This window comes from Perca fluviatilis, chromosome 13 (genome assembly GCF_010015445.1).
Source record: "Perca fluviatilis chromosome 13, GENO_Pfluv_1.0, whole genome shotgun sequence".
In the NCBI taxonomy this organism is placed as follows: Eukaryota; Metazoa; Chordata; class Actinopteri; order Perciformes; family Percidae; genus Perca; species Perca fluviatilis.
Genome location: NC_053124.1, coordinates 8,098,385 through 8,113,459, shown reverse-complemented (window position 1 = coordinate 8,113,459; position 15,075 = coordinate 8,098,385). Strand labels below are relative to the sequence as shown.

At 41.1% G+C, this 15,075-nt stretch overlaps 1 protein-coding gene across 1 annotated transcript in view; it reads left to right on the top strand.

The window, feature by feature from the left end:
• The window catches only part of LOC120571509 (collagen alpha-3(IX) chain), an 80,281-nt gene that overhangs the window by 37,858 nt on the left and 27,348 nt on the right, over positions 1–15,075 (top strand). Inside the window, exons 6-9 of the mRNA XM_039820488.1 lie at positions 5,101–5,260; positions 9,651–9,739; positions 12,687–12,758; positions 13,729–13,858. Of these exons, the coding sequence (XP_039676422.1) occupies positions 5,232–5,260; positions 9,651–9,739; positions 12,687–12,758; positions 13,729–13,858 (320 nt within the window). The 5' untranslated portion in view covers positions 5,101–5,231. The remainder of the gene's footprint in view (positions 1–5,100; positions 5,261–9,650; positions 9,740–12,686; positions 12,759–13,728; positions 13,859–15,075) is intronic.

The window sequence follows — 15,075 nt, the reverse complement described above, 5'->3', positions numbered from 1 at the left end:
GTCCTGCTGCTGCTGCGCTGTAGTGTGTCCCACGTCACAGCCTGCCCCCCCCTAAAAGCTGAAGCGAACCGTGCTGTCAGAAATGACCATTTAATAACACACAAAGGGTGAGTGTTAGCCTGGATGCTAACAAAACGTGAATGCATTGCCAGTATAGGCTACCACGTGACTCGGAGATGAAATGGGAGCAAACTAACTTTTCTGAGTCAGTGTTAACACTGTTCAGAGAAGACATTCATGAATTAGCCTAACCCCCATCTGTCTGGTTGATATGTGACCAACAGATAACGTGCTCATTTGCTGTCCACTGTTGAGTTCCCAGCTTCACATTGGATCTGCAGTTGATATATGACATTGTTATGGACAGGCCCGTATTAAGATAATGTGGTGCCCCTGGGCACTATACCTCAAAGGCCTGTTTTTATTTGCTTGCCAATTATATTGAATCAAGAAAGCCAACCACTTATAATTTTTTATAACAGTAAATATTTTACATTCATCATTATGATAAAACATTTTTTTGGGGGGGGTTAAACTGGCCACTTTTGATTATTGTTAACCCCCCCACCAAATGATACATTTGCAAGTACTTGTGGACCAACTCAACTCTGACAGATTGGGGAGGGGAGTGATAGTGGTCATGTAATATTGATTTATTTATAATTTTATTATTATTATTGTGAAATTAGTGTTCATAAACGAGTAACGTATGGTCTTTCAACAATTTCAAGTGAATAATATAACAATTTACGGAAAATGATTGTTAAAGCTTGTCATGTGGTGTCCCCCCACAGGTTGTGAATGGTTGGTGCCCCTGGGCACTGGCCCAAGTGCCCTTATGGATAATCCGGGCATTGTTATGGAACTGTGAAGGTTTTTGTCAGTGGGAACCCCATCTAAAAGAATTGATGCCGCAAGTTACACTAAACGTAGGCCTAACTATCTACAAAATTATAAAAAATATTCCCAAAGTGAGCAGAGTCCATGCCAGTGAGCCTTGACGCTGGGATAGGCAGTTTTTTCCCCCCCTGTCATTGGGCAAAAAATCAGCAATTATCAATTCAATTCCAATTCCATTTTTATTTATAGGGTCAAATCATAACAGGAGTTATCTCAGGACACTTTACAGAAACTCTATAATTATAATACAAAGACCCAATAATTTGTCCCCAATAGCAAGCATTTGGTGCGACAGTGGCAACCTTTAATCTGTCTTCAGGCTTTAGAAAATCCAGCCTGTGACAGGAACATTTGGCCAATCACAGGTCATTTCAGAGAGTAAGCATTCCTATTGGCTATTCTATGCAGATGCGCGTGCACGTCCCTTCAGACGGCGTGATCTAACCGATTTTATTCTTGGACAAACAGCATATTATGAGCAAAGTAACAATGGAACAACCATTACGGTATCCTGCAATGTCTCGTTTGTTCCTGGCAGACAGATTGAAAAGGCCATCTGTCCTGGTTAAACAACCCCTCACTGACTAATCACAAAGTCAGATAAGGGGGGAGGGGAGGATTATGTAACTACAAATAAATAATAAAAAAACAAAATGTCCACGGCCCATAAGCTGTTGCCATCGGTAATGTGTTTTACAGTCGTCAACAATAAGAAATGAGTTTTCTCTATCGGTCTCTTTGGGTGTCTCTGATGCACCACATGAACCTGTGCGTGATGACCATTTCCCTCCACTGTTCCCTGCTTCACCTTCCTCCTTAAAACCTCAAAGTCAATGGCCGCTTTTCTCGCATGGCGTTCTGCCATAAGCTCCAAGCACTCTTGATTAAGAGACAAGCGCTATCGATTTCTTTTTTTTCTTCCAACCGTTGCCAAAGCCTGGATGACCATATCGTCTTGGAAACACAGCAAGGACACTCACTTTTACACGCTCCAATAACAAACTCAGATGATTAATTCTGGTCTACAAAAGTAAGACCGTTAGAAGGTGATTGCTGTGTTCTTTTTTTTATCATTTTGCTTTTAATTTGATTTGGCAAAAAATGTGCCCTAGAGCAGTGGTTGTCAACCTTTTTGAGTCGCGACCCCCCCCCCAGAATAATGAGGTTTGTGTCTTTTTCTCTCCCCCTGACCCGCCTTCAGACCCCTTTCTGTGTTCCAGGACCTCCTAATTTACAAATGAAGCTCTGAATATAACACATGAAATGTACCAATCTTCACATAGTCATGGAAAAATCATTCCCAGTCTAGAATACAAAAAAACAATCTGACGACCCCAAGAAATTATCTCGCGACCCCCATGGGGGTCCCGACCCCCAGGTTGAGAACCACTGCTCTAGAGTGGATGGTCACAGACACACTCACCTTACCCTACACTTAGTTCATATTGTCAACTATGACCAAGTAAAACCGTATGTAGACAGGTGACAAATATCAGAAAAGCATAAGTGAGTGAACAGCCATACCGGCATATTAATAAAAGTTAAAATATATGTTTTTATTCTTGGCGAAGGTGGAAATGTTGGTTTTGGTTGGTTTGAAGTGGATTGAAACGTGCATTAATTAGCATTTTCTTTTGCAAATGTTCTAGAGTTAAAATTTGCACTAACGCTTTACTAAAGGCACTTTAAATTGAGTTTTCCTTTAATTTGTCACCTGTCTATATCTAATTATTATACATTTTTTGTCAAATACTCAGACTTACACTAAAACTGCTGTTGAAACAGTGATCTAGCAGCAAAATTGGAGGTCTCGACTCTCAAGCGACAGTAAACAGCTAAACCGCTAAAGTGGAATCTATCAGAATTGAATACAGTAAACTGTTCATTTTAATGAAAGTGCTGCCACATTTTGTGTGAAGATAAACAAACCATCACTGTCTTTGTGTTACATTTACTCTGCCTGCTAATCTAAAAGCTAGCAATAGTAGCAAATGCTAACTACGGCAGTTTCTGGTGTAATTCTTTTCACTTTGAACAGTCCCGAGCTAGCGGTTTCCTTCTGGTTTCTCATATTACCTTAAAGATCCAATGTGTGGGAATTTCTCCCATCTAGCGTTGACATCACATATCGCAATCAACTCTCTCGCACCACGCAGTTCAAAGTACGTACTACAGCTACGGTAGCCTTCACGCTTCAAAAAGCCGGTCTCTTGCTCATTATCAGTATCCTTTTTTTTTTTCTGGACGAAGAAGAAGACTCCTGTTCCTAAAATTTGGATTTTGAATATGTGTGGTCCTCCATGTTTCCTTCTTCAAACTTGCCGGGGCTGGGAAGCTACGATACCCATTAGCAGAATTAGCAGTACCTGTCAGTTTATCATGTGACTGTATGTCCCTTAACGGCTAATGTATTTCAAGATGGCGCATGAATATGGAACGTCTACCCCAGTTCATGCAAACGCAAATGTAAAATTTCAAGCCAGTAAGAACCACTTGGAATTGGAATGGTGATAGTAAATATTCATGAAAAATCACAAGTTTGTGAACAACTAAAGACGTTACACACTGGACCTTTAAAGTCTCGCTGGCTAACCTAACAAGGCTGTCAGCCAGCTGTTTGTTCAGGTCACCTGAGCCGATCTTGAAAAGCCGCAGCTCATAATGGGAGCAGCAAGAGCTGAAGCCACAACAGCTGTACATATTAATTAATCATTTTAGAAACAAATGATCCCCTCCGGTCCATAACATTAATCTGCACCCATAACCACACTGGACTCTGCGAGACTTTACTTCATCCAAAACCTACCGGCTCTGTGTACATAACGCTCACTGTTTTTATTTTTCCACACAAATTCATCAGGCTGTATTCTGACTGGAGGGCCTTTGGGCATATGTGATGCCAGGTCACAAGTGTGCTAGTCATGGGGCCTGCCATGTGGATGAATAATCCCAACTTGTTTCCTCATTCTCTCTGCCCGCACCGCCTGTGCCTGCTCTCTCATTGAGAGCATGAGCTCTCAATTATCCAGGCTGGACACATGATCTCTCTCTGCCAGATCTCTGAGGAGGCCCAGTCACTGCATCAGGTTTCCCTACACACAGCACTCTCAGACGAGCTTTTGTGGTGTAGCTACAACAACAATCAATTCATGCAATTTGATACAGTACCAAATATTTTGTACTTGACCTTTATATTATTGGTTGTAGTAAATTGCAGAGTATCAGTTGACTGTGAGGTTATCGATGCCGAATAATATATCATATATTAGGGCCAGCAACTGCTAGGATCAATAAACCAATGTTTTCAAGATATACACACAGGAAAACAGACTAAAATACTTGATAGAAAATACTTAAGTTTTACGCTTTGGCATTCACCCTTATAAAAAAAAAATACAAAGTGGTCATTATGCTCCTGGACAGCGGCAGTAATCACTTTTTTCCAGATCTGTTTACTTTAAAGCAGGTGTTTACAAAAGTCTGTAGTGCATTCATGCTTTTAAACTGCAAATAATATTTGCTTCAGACGCTTCTATACCCTCAAGAAAAAGTGCTTTACTGTCACATCAAAAGGGCTGTGGACCGTCGGAGCCGACAAATCTTTTTTTTAGGATGAGACGGTTGTACCTGGCAGAAATGTCAAAGCGCCTGCATGTACGCGCTAAATAAAGTGCAAGCTGATTTCCTGCAAGAAATACGCCCCAGCGCGGCTCGTTTTAGGCTCTCAGATCTTCCAAAGCGCAGCAAAAATCAAAGATCGCAACGCCACAGAATCAATTACACAACACGCAGGATACAGACAGCATGTCTGCCTAAGGCCCTTCTGGTAATAACAAGGCTGTCTCCATGTCAACACAGGCTAACATGCATTCTTCAGCTACACTGACGACTACACGTCATTATGAAATCCACATTTCATCACTCGTTCGCTGCTTCTTCCCCCTATCCTGACGATAATTATTAAGAGAATTGCATACAGGCATACGTGTCATTAGGAGGCACTGTAAAGAAAAGAAGCAGAGGTGGGGGGGGGGGTTACACATAGAGGCCTGTGGGCTTCTGCATCTTTTTAAGTGTTGGTAATAAAAATGTAGCCACCACCTCCTGAAGAACTTCTGTCCAATGGGAACCCATTGAACAAATTTTTTATGTGTCCTCCGAAAATGCTTGAGCATCCCCTGTGCCTCTTCTCTCCGCCAGTCCTCAACATGCGCAGGTAGGACTGACTTCTGGGGGGAATTTTGTGTCTGCCGCTCCTTCTGCTTCTGCATCTCACCTCTGTTCCTCGTCGCTGAATCTGACCTGTCTCCCGTCAAGGAGGCGAGTGAAACATGGCCTTTCCCAACTCTGGTTTGAAGAGGTAAGTATCTCATGTTGAATTTCTGCCAGGGCTCTTCATCAGCTACCTTTCTCCTTGAGCTTTTTGTGTAATTTCCATAATAAAGACTCATTTCAAACTGGGTCTTTTTTTTTTTATTATTTTCCTTTAGAAGGATGAAGCATCTACATGTTCCCCTCTGATAACTGGTTGCAATAACATGTGTAGCTTAGCACGGATAAAAGAAGATGGCCATTTGACTTTTAATCTGGCCCACACATGCAGCCTACAGTATAAACCTCTACTGTGTGACATTTAGCCCTTCAGTGTTTCCATTCAGTTGGTTGGGAAATAGCCTTAATTAATGAATTTACATTTCATTAGTGCCTACAGCATCATCATCTGCAAAGAAATGTTCCCACATCTATTGCTCAAGGTCTTAGTCTGCACATTTTCTCCAACTTTAATTTGACTGAATTGTACAGCTAATTGCTTCATGCGGAACAGCGATCCATTTTGGGGTAATTAAGACAAATGAGAGAGCAGAAATCATGCCACAAGTGTTGGCTCATTTTTAGCATTTTGGGAGCACCTAAGGGACATTACAACATGGGTGGCAGTGAAGGGGAAAGTCCCATTAAATGTTGATGAATGTCAGGAATTAAAGTAGATGACATGTTATTACCTAATTGACTTGACTGATTGATTTTATGACGTGATTTAACCGGAATACATTTTGGGGATTTCTGTTGTTGTCTTTGCAAGTATTTTCTTTACCTTTGAAATGCGGCAGCACATGAATACCTTTCTGTGTGGAAGCACAACTCTTAAATAGGACCTTTCATCTTGCAGGATGCAGATCACACACATTTATAATTACAGCGAATGTGATATGGATGCATGTGTGACGTTATGTTAGTACGGTGGGAAGCTTGCTGCTTAAAGCCTACATTAAAACAGCTGTCAACTCTAAGTCCTTCAATTTTCAAATAGCATGGCATGTCTTTACTTTCAGTGAAAACTTAGCCCTGAGGATCCCTATGCCACCAAAAACTTCAAGCAGCAATTGTTTTGCAAAGTTGTCTCTGTATTAACCTAGTGAGGACAGCTTGAAAATAACTATATTAAATACTAAAGGAGCAAGGCTGATTGTATTATTATTGTAATGCACTCTTTCCTTTTCAGTTGTCATAGACAATTATGTTAGGAGATCCTTTTAAGGGAAAATGGTACAAAAATCACACTTTGCAGAACATTTATTTGATTTTGTCCAAATTAGTGTTCATTTTCTTCATGCCTCAGTTACCAATCTTAAAGGAATAGTTTGACATTTGGTCCACTGGGAAATGATCCGCTTTCTTGCCAAGAAAAGATTGATATCGCTCTCTTATCTGTCCATTAACTATTAAGCTACAGCCAGGAGCTGCGTTCACAAAGATAGACTTTGACTATGGCATAGGTCAAACTAGATATATAGGCTCCTAGTTATCTTAAATGGGACCAATTTGCCATGAATTCTCGGTAAATTAAGATTTTTTTTAAACTACAAAAACATGGTTAAAACTGTGTCAAACCACTCCAGCAGAATTTGCTTTCTGGATGAATTCAACAGTTACAAGGTCATTTTACAATTCAGTGAAGAGCATTACAATACAAAAACTATGCATTAACATCAACCTTTAACACAGTGCAGGCCTGTAGCAGAGCTGAGAGGTTGTGCTTCTTAATGTGGCACTGCTAACTCATTAGTCAGGCTCAGGATAGTCCAGCCAAATTTAACCCTGTCTCCTAAAAATTATGCTATCATACAAAAAAAATATTCTCAAATATGTTATTAAGAAAAAAAAAATGTCTCCAGGATTACGTTTGTTCAACACGTCCATGTACCGGCGACAGGCACTCATTGTAGTTAAAGTTGTGAATTGAAACAAAACTACTTGTTTAGGCTTAGGAAAAGGTCATAGTGTGGGTTAAAATAAGTATGTTTGATACATAACTTAAGTTACGTACATATATTAAACTTATTTAACTTATGTACATGAGTTAAAATAAGTTACCGTTAACTTTTGGTTTCACATGGGATATGACCAGGGGTGTCCTGGGTGAAAAGAAGTTTTTTTGACCCATCCCTCCCTACACAGACTGATCAGAAATATGTTTGTAATAGGTCAAACTGACCAGTTTGCAATATCTGAAACCAGCCACAGGACATGCTAACCTTAGCTTATTATAAAGGAAGCAGTGGGAAAAGCTAGCTAAACGCTAGCTAAAACAAATATGCCTACCGGCACCTCTTAAACACTAATTAACACATAGGATCTTGTTTAATATGTACAAAAGCTTCAGTGAAAAAAACATTGGTGGATTTTTTTACCTTTGCTAAGCTAAGCTAAGCTAACTGTCTCCTGGCTGTCGCTTGATATTTAACGGACAAATATGATCGATCTTCTCATATAACCTTCGTCAAAAAAAGCGTATTTCCCAGAATATCAAACTATTCCTAAATAACTATGGGTTTGTAATTTGGGAGGGTGAAACATTGAAAGCTTCCCTCTTGTCACATCTTATCAGTGACATGTAGCTGCACCTGTCTGGAATGAAGGCAGACATCCAATCCCACTGGAGCTCTGAAGATGCTCCTTTAACGTGAAGGGCAGAATGTTAGAGCCCAGCGGCTTCTCTGAAGAAACCTTGCTGACTTAGCCATTAGTCATTTCTCTGACAGTGCACTCACACAGACACACACACACACACACATTTGCAAGAGAGTTCACACACCGGAGATGGGTTACGCCCTCAGTAACACCACCCCTACCTCATTTGTTTCTCCGACTGATGAGCTACAACCTTTGCTTTTGGAAAAAGAGTCTGCGCTATCACTATCAGTCATGTGGATGAAGGATTTGGGATTGCTGTGGAAAGCTGTCACAACTCAGGACATGCATAGTAGAACACAACATAGAGAAGCTGAAGGAGGAGGTGTGCTAATGCTAGTATATACCTACTTGTTCTGCTGTGTAAGATCACCTTGGAAAAACTGCATGGCTATTACTGCCATTTATCATCCACCTTCTCCAGGATTCAATAGTGCACATTCAGACGTAAGGCTACTTGTGTGGAGCAGAAAGGCCACTTATAATGCAGCCAATGGTAAATTATGAGGTAAATGGAAGGCTTGTAGTGATTCATACCCTCAGCAAGCAAGCTATCCCGAAGACAGATGGGAGTTGGGAGAAAACACCAATCTGTGTCTGACTTCGCGATAAGGTTGCTTGTGGTCCGGGGGGGGGCAGTAATGTTAGTTGAGGCCCAATGAAAGGCAAGAGGTCAAGAAGATCACGAGTCTAAATGACCTGGCCTTAAATCAGTCTAACTACTTTTTAGCTAGTCTCGCATTTCCAGACCATTTACTTACTTACTTACTTACCACAGCGCTGTGGAGTAAGGTCTGGCTCCTCCACACATACATTCTGGGATAGAAGGGGGAAAAAAGCACTCTGGGCTCTTTGCATTTCTTTAAACCAATCACAATTGTCTTGGGCGGCGCTAAGTTCTGGATGCAGCGCCAGTGGCTCTGCAAAATAGTCTAATAAAGGAAGGTAACTCTTGACACAATACAGTAGCGAGAGCTATTTGAATTAGCTGGATACATGGTCAAATATAATTTTCTCTTACTGTTGTCTTGCCCTGTGTATTTTGCCCACAGCAATCCCAGGCAATCGGTCCAAAAACGTCAGTAAATGCCGTAAACATATTCTTCGTAAAATCTTACAAATTTCCTTCAAAATTTGCCATTTTCAGCGCGCATTTTTTGCTAGCTCTAAGTTTGTTGTTTTTTCCCAAAGCGAAGGGATTTTGACATGGCAAAACACAGAGAGCCGAAGCGATACAGGGTAGTTTTTAAGCTAATTAACTAGCCTGATAATCTTTTAGTATAATGAAAGCTACAGTGATGTAAGAATGGAAAAAAAATTGTTCATTGTGACTTAGCGACTTTTGGAAAAATCAATCCCAACTCATCTACTGTCGGATGATAATTGTCTGTAAGTTTATCATATGAGCAACACCTTTTACATATAAGTCATTTTGTCCATCGTTACAATTCAAAAAAATCTCATTGCATCTTCAACATTTTAACCATAGTTCATTGTCAGCCATTTCAGATGACCAGTTTAGCTAAGTGGCATTAAACAGTGGCTCGGATTCCTCCAAAATTTTATTGGAATTTAACTTGATTAATCTGGTACAGAATGCAAAGGGACCGTGCAAACCTGTTTTTTTTCTATTTATGTGCTAAGGAAGATCACAGAGGACACCAGCAAAATGCTTCATGTCATCCCTTTGGTGTTTTATTGATTCAGACGCAAAGAAACTGTCAAAGAGTATTAGATGCATGACTGAATACTGATTTTTCTCCATCCTTCCTGAATAGAAAGCAACCGTGGCATCTATCAATGTCGGTGTGCTCCCCCGTCTGTGTGGCTCTCCTGTCCCTCCTCCTCCTCGCCCCGGCACTTGGACGTAAGTCACCCACAATGCAATGCACAGTCATTGCCACATCATAAAATCAGTGTACCGTACATTGCATGAACGCCACCGTTTTTCTGTGAAACTGTTTGTCCTGTAAACACACAAAGAGGAGCCAGGTTCATGTTGACTGTTGCTAAGTCATTCTCTTTATCAGAACACACAAAGCTAAAGGCCAGAAATAGCAGACGCACTGTGCCTGTGTCTGTGTTGTAGGATTAAATCAGATTAAATGTCCCCTCTGATAATCACAACAAGCCAATTCTCTGCTGTTGTTTCGGGGGGGACATAGTAAATCTAACGTTAACGCGCAGTAAGTGCCAGACACAGTTCGGTGTGCTGCTTTTTGTAACCTCGCCTCATTATTACAGCACACACATGCAACTGCATGTGACATCTTAATTGTGGTTCATCTCCCGCTCGTTGCACTAATGACTGGCTCTCTGAGCGCAATGCCGCGGCAAGCAGTAACTTTTAACTACTTGAGGCCCACATGCACAGTCAGATAAGTGTTTAGTGGTCGTATATATGGCATTATAAATACCGTCTCACCACTTTATCTCATTTCTCAGCAGTTATGTGGGATCTGGGAACGGCTTCCAGATGTGTCGTGTTCCTCGCTGCTCACTGTAAATGAGCTGACTCAGGTTATTGACTGGGGAGGCCCCCCTGGCTGTCACCGTGCTCGTTTCACGGGTTTTTTTCTGAGAGGCTTTTCTACTTAATGGCAGCAGGGATAGCCCCCTCTTCTGACACATTCAAGGAATTGATTTTTTTTTGTACTGTATAAAATTGGGGGGCCTTTTTTTTAACATGTTTAAGTTGGGGATCTGCAAAATGCGTACAGTACCAAGTACTAAACAGCTGTTCTATTGAAACTGGATGAGGTTCTATTACATCAAGTTTTTTAAATAAAGTTTCTTCTCTTTGTCAATGGCAATGCAAACACTAGGCCAGTCTTTTATTTTGTAGAATAAAAAAAACAAAAACAGTATAGATTTAGACAACTGATAAAAAGTCATGATGAAAGATCAGCTCAAATGGCGATGTGATGAATTGCCGGTTGCCGTTTCCACCAAACGAGACTTCCATCTTGATAAATCCTACACATAAATAAAACGGAAAGCGGCTCACCTGCCAAATTGACCTTCTAAAATGTCTCCCATGACGTACGGCTTTGGCCACAGTCATGCAACACTAGCTGCTATATTTATCAACATTATGTTTCCGTCTCTGAGGACCTGTTTGGATCACAAGGAGGGTGTATGAGCCGTCTGCATTATATATCTCAAACACTATGTTGATTTGTGTCCATGCTTTGAAATGTGTGAATATGTGAAATGCTGTAAGTGGAGTTGTAAGAGAAACTCACATTAAAAATGCAGCGCAGTGCATTGTGATGTTAATCCCGTCTGACATTGAACACCATGCTTTTCCCTTGTATTTGTCTGCAGAATACTCCATTTGAATTAAACTGACTGATAATAAAGCTCAACAGTGTGGTTCCGGAAATGAAATTCCCAATTATTTCCTCCATAAGGATTTTGATTATTAGCCATAATGTCAAAAACCAACCAAGGTAGACTTACCACAAGCTACGAGATTGGGAAACAATGATGTATACCCCTGTAGAAACTAGAAGTCTGTTTAAAATCGACCTTGTTTTAAGAAAAACATGTCTTATTCGTGATGTCACAGAGAAGTACTACACTACCCGCAATTCTAAGCGTAACAGCGACGTCTCTATATTGGTGGAGCTCGCTGTTACCGTGGCAATGTGTATCCCACTCGTTAAACCGCGAGTGGCTAGTGAGCTGCTACCACCAAACTCTATTATCGTTTATGTACACGGTCTGGTACATTTGTCTTTTTTTATATTTCAAAATGTTTTTTCTTAGCGCCAAACTAAATGTTTTATGGTCACAATTCATCTCGTAGCTGGTTGGCTTGGGTTCAGGCTTAAAACTGTTTTTATGAGCATTTTCTTAAACCTCAGTGGAGATATTAAATGGGGATTATCACTTCCTGAACCTGAGCCGTTCAAAAAGTGGGCGGTCACTGTTGAGTTCTATATATTGCATATGTTAAAGGAGCTGTGTGTGGGATTTAGGGGGATCTTTTGGCAGAAATGGAATATAATAGTCTTTATTATATTTTCGAAACTAAGAATCATTGTATATTCATTAGCTTAGAATGAGCAGTTTATATCTGCATAGGGAGTGAGTCCTCTTCCACAGAGTCCGCCATGTTGCACCGCCATGTTTCTACAGTAGCCCAGAATGGGCAAACCAAACACTGGCTGTAGAGAGTGCCTTTCGCGGTTTTACGTTACCAGATAGGCCACCTTAGGCTTTACTGCGCGCTTGGAAAGGAAAGGTTAAGCGGAGGGCTCGCATTGCCAGACCTTCCTCCACAGGGCTGCGGAGGAGGGTCTGGCAAGTCCACACAGTATTCTGGGATGGGAGAAAAACTCTGGTTTATTGGCATTTCTTTAAACCAATCACAATTGTCGTACGGAGCAACGGCGCCTCTGCAAAATAACCTTGGGAAGGAACTTGTTTTGGTGGAACATACGTTCAAAGGTTGTTTTAGTCGACAGAAAACTCAGATTGGACAGCTAGTCTAGCTAGCTGGAGTTACCCTACAGAGATCTGAGAAAAGGTTTACCATAGTCCTCATAAATCCACCGGAGTTGGAAAATGTCAACACAAAGAAAGCCCAAGGTAACGGATATCCGGCCTAAATGAGTGAACTACGGCAATGGAGCAATCCCGGAGGTGGAACATCGTGGATATAGAGTAAGCGGAGGTGTATTCAGTTGGCCACAATCTGTAACCTCTTCGCTAGATGCCACTAAATCCTATACACTGCTCCTTTAAATTCAGCAACGAACTGGATGATAAGGATAACAAGATAATTGCTTTTTGTTTTGTCTTATCAGAACTAGACCTCAACCGACTGGATGGCGATACAGTCTGCCCACCAATGAGAAGTGGCCAAGATGACCTTCCAGGTAAATTATCTGTAGTCGGGTTGTATCGAACTAAATTCAAAGCGGCGGTTGAAGTTGTCGTAAAACCACATCCCGTAAGCCTCGAAAAATTTCTAAATGAGAAAATAGACTATCCAAGGGAAGGTGGTGAGTTTAATTAGTTGAACAGGGTGGGCCGACCTAATGCCTCAAAACCCCTCTAGATTTCAAATGAGGCAAATAAAATGTTCCACTTGAGCTTTACGGAAATTGAGTTGGAACAATCTGAACTCAGCAAGATTGTAATTGCTCACCACTGCCCTGTTCGAAAACACATGCGGTCATTGCTCTCATGCTGCTCTCTGTTTGGAAAAGTAATGCATTGCTTTTTAGAAAAGTTAATTTCACATGTGATTCCCTCATAAGCTTTATCATACATTTACAGTAACACTCATAAAGTCATGATTGCTAATTAATATATATATATATATAGTATCGATATCGTGATATGAGACTAGATATTGTCTTAGATTTTGGATATCGTAATATGACATAAGTCTTGTCTTTTCCTGGTTTCAAAGGCTGCATTATATTAAAGTGATGTAATATTCTAAACTTACCAGACTGTTCTAACTGTTCTATTATTTGCCTTCACCCACTTGATGATTATATCCAAATTACTGATGATTTCATCTCAAATCAAACTGTGTAAATATTTTTGTTAAAGCACCAATAGTCAACCCTACACTATGGTCGCAATATTGCTATGGAGGTATTTGCCAAAAATACTGTGATATTTGATTTTCTTCACATCGCCCAGGCCTATTGCTAATAGTAGTGTGTACCATGCTAATCACATGCTAATGCTAATGTTGTTTTGACCTCCGCTGTAACTTAAAGTGCTACCACTGCCAATTTGTTTTACTTACTGTAATAAGAACGACAGGCATTAAAATGACACACTTTATCAGCCTCTGGCACCATCCCATACGTCATACATTGTCCTCCGTAGGTTTTGATCTGATCACCCAGTTCCAGCTGGATGTGATCCCTCTGAAAGGTGTGAGGAAGGTGGACGGCTCCACTGCCCTGCAGGTGGCCTACCGCCTTGACAGGGAGGCCAACTTCCAAATTCCAACCATGTAAGTACAGTAAAGAGGGTTTAAAAGAAAACAGATAAAACGCACAGAAATCCTGATGCAGGTGTTGCGTTATTACAGGTCCGCCACAGATGTTACTGCATGGCGAGCAGCATATAATTGGTAGAGAAAAACATGTCTGAACCTGAACCTTGGCATCTCTTAGACACAAAGGCAGACGAGAGGCATGTTTGTGTATGTATGATTTTGAGGGAGTGGAGGATTGTAAAAGCACCCTTTGGACCCTACTTTGGACCTTTGGATCTACAGGAAATGTACAGTAAAGCGATATTTCACCATGCCTTTTGGCAATGATTTGTCTTCTGTTGTGCATACCCCTTTAAAGGTTTAGACTGAACAAAGGCAGCACTGGCTTCATGTTAGGATTCCCCCTAGTTTTTAATTATCGGTGAGTTGTAGCAATAAAGACGGATTATCCTGGTTGGCACCCTGGGGCAAAAATAAGCTGTGAGCCCCTATTGAGACAACCCACGCCCCTTTGAAAAAAAGGTATATTATTTTGAAACAAATCAATTTATCAAACAATCTACTAGTCTGAACAGAAAATGAACAGCAGCGTGCACCCCATGTAGGCTGAGTCCTTTGCAGCGCCCCGCGTTCAAATCCGACCTGCGGCCCTTTTTTGCTGCGTGTCATCCCCCATCTCTCTCCCACCTTTCCTGTCTATCCACTGTCACTCTGAAATAAAGGGAAAAAAGCCCCAAAAATGTTTGGGAAAATTCCCCCAAGAGACAAAACTGAGTAATTCTCATCAAAGCGAGTAAACTGAATGCCATGTCAATGCCAATCAAATTACCATGAACCAAATGCTAAAAAGAGGACCTGGGGGTGTAGGGGCTTTTGAGGTCCGTGGTCCTGGGGAAGCCTCCCACTTAGCTCAGTCTATAATGCAGCCCTTTGTAGCAACTGCACTATCTACAGTAACTATGAATCAAGGACCCTCTGTGTGTGTCCGTTGTCAAATATCTTGAGAACCGTTCATCCGATCTACTTCACACTTGGCATCCTGGGTACCCAAAGAACTTGGCGTTTGAAATTTGGAGCAGTTTGGACAGAGTTGGGTATTGGATATGAATAAAATGTGAACAAAACTAAACAACTGCACAATAAGGGTTGAAGAACAGGGACAACCGATTAAAATTAGCCTGCTGAGCTAACTCTGGCTCATTACAGTTACTTACTGTTGATTAATGAGCACT